This window comes from Limulus polyphemus, unplaced genomic scaffold (genome assembly GCF_000517525.1).
Source record: "Limulus polyphemus unplaced genomic scaffold, Limulus_polyphemus-2.1.2 Scaffold1340, whole genome shotgun sequence".
Classification (NCBI taxonomy): Eukaryota; Metazoa; Arthropoda; class Merostomata; order Xiphosura; family Limulidae; genus Limulus; species Limulus polyphemus.
Genome location: NW_013666950.1, coordinates 288,756 through 293,901, shown reverse-complemented (window position 1 = coordinate 293,901; position 5,146 = coordinate 288,756). Strand labels below are relative to the sequence as shown.

The 5,146-nt window shown below is 33.6% G+C and overlaps 1 protein-coding gene across 2 annotated transcripts in view; it reads left to right on the top strand.

Moving 5' to 3' along the window:
* Nucleotides 1-610: 610 nt before the first annotated feature.
* LOC106463162 (band 7 protein AGAP004871-like) overlaps nucleotides 611-5,146 on the top strand; it is a 205,855-nt gene continuing 201,319 nt past the window's right edge. The window contains exon 1 of one of the 2 annotated variants that reach the window (XM_022390594.1): nucleotides 611-891. In XM_022390594.1, coding sequence (XP_022246302.1) covers nucleotides 825-891 — 67 coding nt within the window. In that variant the 5' untranslated portion in view covers nucleotides 611-824. The remainder of the gene's footprint in view (nucleotides 892-5,146) is intronic. The other variant, XM_013923164.2, reaches the window with a different exon arrangement.

Below are 5,146 nucleotides of genomic sequence, written 5' to 3'. Positions count from 1 at the left end.
ATGTAACGCCTTCAGCCACTCTCGTATGAAATATCGAATAAGTATCATCTTGTTCTCGTGAATGACTTGCAAGTCATTGTATCATGTCAATATATTTTTGGCTTTTAGAATTAATTTTTTGTAGTATTTGTTCGTTTGTAGTTAAGCGCAAAGCAACACAATTGGCTATTTTTATTGTACCCACCACGAGTATCGAAACCTAGGTTTTAGCGTTATAAGCTTTCAGTCTTGCTGCTGATCCATTGGGGCTTCTGTAATAATTTGGTTACTTAAGTTAATTCTCGATTGAAACACCATAACATAAGTGGTAATGTATACATTTTTAAGTTTGCTGAAATTTTGGATTTAGACTGCCTGATGATTTATAATTTCGTTTGGAAGTAGATAAGCGGCAGTGTAGAAAAGAAAATTATATTACATTTTCTGCAGTTTACGTATCTAATTAACGCACCATCTAAACATGTCTTGGGGTGAACTTGCTTATTTAACACTGATATATGTATCTGTCAGAAAGATCAGAGAGAGATCGAAGTCGTAAAAGAGCTAGATCCCCCTCCATCCTTTCCCCAACAAGCGGGTTTCGAATGGTTTCTGTGGAGTCGATCAATACGTCGAAAACCTCCGTTTCCGTTCCGCTTTTCGTGGTGCCCGTGATCAACTGGAAACCATCTCGTGTTTAAGATTTTCTTTAGGTGCTTTGCGAATATCACTCAGTGAGTAAAATAGGCTTAACTGTACTCACCCGAGAATCCTTCCACCTAGAATTCAAACTGAATACACGTGACGAAGAAGAAGATTCCTGCATTAACCTACAGGTCAGCAAAATGTCTGGCAAGCCAAGAGACGTACGCGATGACGGCAAGCCGACCGGGGATGGTGCTCCCGTTGGCGGTAAGTGGACTCATCCTTCTCTTACAGTATAAACAATGGCAATGGTATACTAGTGATATTAGTTATGTTTAGTAAGTAACTCGGAGATAAGGCCAAGTTGAGTTGTGAACTTTTAAAAGTACTGCCAAACTGAAAGCAAGATAGATTTCTGGCCCACACGTTCCGCTGCGGATGTATTTATCTCCAGTGATACATTGTAAGCCATCACAAAGCATTCTTAGATGGTGGCTTTATTAAGAGGCCATCAGGTGGCTAATGTGTGTTGATTGATTCATGGATACATAGAAATATAAAAAATAAGAAAAATATTAGACTTTTTAAACTTGACGATCAATATTTCAGTGATTAAGTTCAACATAAAACACTTCGTTACAGTAGTTTTACCTTTGTAGGTACGACATATATTTATTTAAACGTTTAAATTACGTATACAGAGACGTTCTGGGTTATTAAAATTTTTAATGTTAATGTGATCATGGTCGGAAAGCATTCATACTAGACATTCCTGTTGCACCCGTTCCAAAATGTTACTTCATAATTGCACAAACATTTTTTTGTAGTATAATGCACATAAGTGTTGCAATTAAATCTCTGTGACTGAATAAAAGGTTAAGTAGTAACGATTTTCAGCGTAATAGTAGAATTGTTTGTTTGTTTGTAGTTTAAGCACAAAGCTATACAATGGGCTATCTGTGCTCTGCCCACCACGAGTATCGAAACCCAGACATTCGGCTGTGCCACTGGGGAGATAATAGTAGAAATACGATTAAAAACTTGAATGAAAGCTTTGAGAAACCGGTGAGAATGTCAGACATAAAAGTTTTTAAAATCTAGATAAATGATCTCGATAAAGTAGTACAAAAATTGATAAACATTTCGGATACAAGATATGTCAGTTACAGTCTTGACGAACGCTTTGGATATAACAGTTTAACAGCTGGAATCCTGGTAAACGTATCAGATGTAACAGTTTGACAGTTTGTAGCTCTGGCGAACATTTCGGATATAACTGTATGACAGTTGGATAAACGTTCGTATTATAACAGCTAAAATTCTGATAAGCGTTCTCGACGTAATAGCTATAAAACTTGCTAAACATTTCTCGACCTACACACACATAAGAAGAAAGATCCAATAAAAACACTTATAATGTGAGAATATTTATTGTTTTTCAAAGATACAAGACTGCACTGGAAACATAAATCAGACTGTAAATAGTGTCTTCAAAACACTATCATAATGTTCATCATATTATGTTACTACCACACGAATATCTATCAGTACAACAGTGTTTTAGTTTCAAAATTAAGAACATAAGGGAATGCACCCGTTTATGTTTCACATTAGTAAATCATATATCGAAGGAAAAATTTTATCTATGCGCTTTTTTATTATGCAAGTGCAATGAGGGTCCTGTCGGGGTTTTTATAATAAAAAAAATTGTATTGTTTTGTTGCATGTAACCGAAAGATGTTGATTTAACCATTAGGTATGTATAACAATTATCTCTAGAATTACCGACGGAGACCCCGTTGACTCCTTAATTGTGTGTATGTTTGTTGTTGTTGACTTTCGCGCAAAGCTACTTGTAGGTTATATGCACTAGTCACCCTTAATTTAGAAGTGATAGGCTAGAAGTAAGTCAGCTAGTCAGCGCCACTCATTGCCAACTTTTGGGCTACTTTTTACCAACGATTAGCGGGATTGACTGTCATATTATATTGCCTCCACAGCTGAAAAGGACGAACATTTTCGGTGACCTTTTTTTAATATTGACAGATTTAGATACCCATAATTATGGCAAGAAAGATGAGTAAAGACGATAGACTACTTGTGTGAAAGATAGATATCAGACACGTGTTAACACTGATGGTGGACAGTTCGAACACTTTATTTGAAAAACAACAATGTGTTCAGTTCATGTCTGTAGTTAATAGAAAATGCTTATTTTACGTTATTATCTTTCAATTTTATTTGTATTAATAAAAGTGTGCAATTGTATAGTGACTTTTGCCTCACCCTGTACAGAATGATAATGGTAAATAGTGCAATATTGATTACATTTTTGTTTAAATGTTTTGTTATTGTGTAACTCATATACTATTAGAGGAAACTAACAAAGTCGCGAACCCACCAGTAGCTATGTGCAAAAATAGTTAAACGAAATGTATTTTAAAACCCGGGACCTGGCATGGTCTGGTGGTTAGTGTACTTATTCGCAATTTGCGGGGTCGAATCCCACAACAAATAAGACAATATCGAAACCTTTCTACAACACTAAAGTTATTTAATTATATACAACTGTATAATGACTTCTGTCTCACCGTGTATATTACACTGTTTATTTGTCTGTTAACTGTTAAGCGGAAAGCTACACAATAGCTATCTGTGCTGTGCCCATCACGAGTAACGAAACGCAGTCTTTAGCATTATAACACTTCAGCTTTACCTCTGAGCCACAATGGAGCAATGTATTACTTAGAAAATGAGTTATTTCCATCCAATATTTAGGTCAGTCTCTTATAACAGGCAAAATAAAAACATTACTCAGTATGTTGCAATACGTGGACTTCATCAATAGTGAACGGTATAAAACAAGGGTTAATGTAAACTGAGATATTTCTATTATGTTTTCAAGGAAACTTGGTTATAACCAATTCTAGGTCTCAGTGGCTTTATATACAAGTGATATTAGTTTTGATTTTTGTCCACAGCCGTTGTGATGTTAAAGTTTAAGTGTTTTTATTGCTAATGGAAAACAAATGTGCTTAATCGTAGAATAATTATCTTAAATTCAATCGAAAATATCTATACTCAGGTTTAAGTGTTTGAGCTATTGTTTCAGATTATCTTTAAATAAACTTTATTGAAACATGGTGGAAGCAATTACTTCCCGACATGTATTATTATATTAACATTACTGCCAATATATCGAAATATTATGCAAATAATTACATTATTATGGGAATTCTTAATCAATACACCTACAGTATTTAACATAACTATCAATTTCCTTTCAAAGCATCACTTTAAGATTAAAACAAAATCGATAATGGTTTGACTACATCGGCCAAAAATAGTTATTACAAGCAACAATGGTGTATTTTACTAAAATTTGATGAATAAAATCATCTTAACAGATTTTTATAACATAAAATCAAATTTATAAAAAAAAGGGTTTTTCAAAGATAAGCAAAAGCAAAGTTATAATACCTAAAACTATACATGAGTTAATTACTTTATCTTTAAAAAAAATGCAATGAATTTTTAGGCGTAAGTACAGACATTTACTTGTAACTTATTAGAGCTGTCATTTCATTTTTGAATCATATTTTACAACTTAGTTATCTCGCCGTAGCTTGTCAAGGTCCACTTCATAAATTGTATTACCTTTCTGTCATAAATAAGAAACGTTTATTGCTGTAAGTAATGTTGATCAGAAACTTTACGCGTTCAACAAATGTTTGATGATGAGGACCTCTGGTGTTAATCAGAGTTTTAGGGTTAGAAAGCCATGTTAACGTACAAGTTCACGTTCCGCCATCCATGTGACAGGAAACATGGTAAAAATATTGACTTAGGCTAATCAACTATCTAATATATCTACAATTTAATTCCCACAATACCTTCTGTAATTAGTGATTTAAATCATGTTTGTATCGTTAGGATATTACGTTAGTACAGGTAAAACTCAAGGACACATATGTAGTTTAAAACAATAAACTCTCATGATAAGGCTAGTTGAGAACTTTAGTTTCAAATTTTTACAATATCTCTCATTATAAGACCAGCTTAGATCTATAGTGTCAAAGTACATTATCTCTCATTATAAGACCAGCTTAGATCTATAGTGTCAAAGTACATTATCTCTCATTATAAGACCAGCTTAGATCTATAGTGTTAAAGTACATTATCTCTCATTATAAGACCAGTTTAGATCTATAGTGTCAAAGTACATTATCTCTCATTATAAGACCAGCTTAGATCTATAGTGTCAAAGTACATTATCTCTCATTATAAGACCAGCTTAGATCTATCGTGTCAAAGTACATTATCTCTCATTATAAGACCAGCTTAGATCTATAGTGTCAAAGTACATTATCTCTCATTATAAGACCAGCTTGAATCTATAGTGTACAAAGTACATTATCTATCATTATAAGACCAGCTTAGATCTATAGTGTCAAAGTACATTATCTCTCATTATAAGACCAGCTTGAATCTATAGTGTACAAACGTACATTATCTATCATTA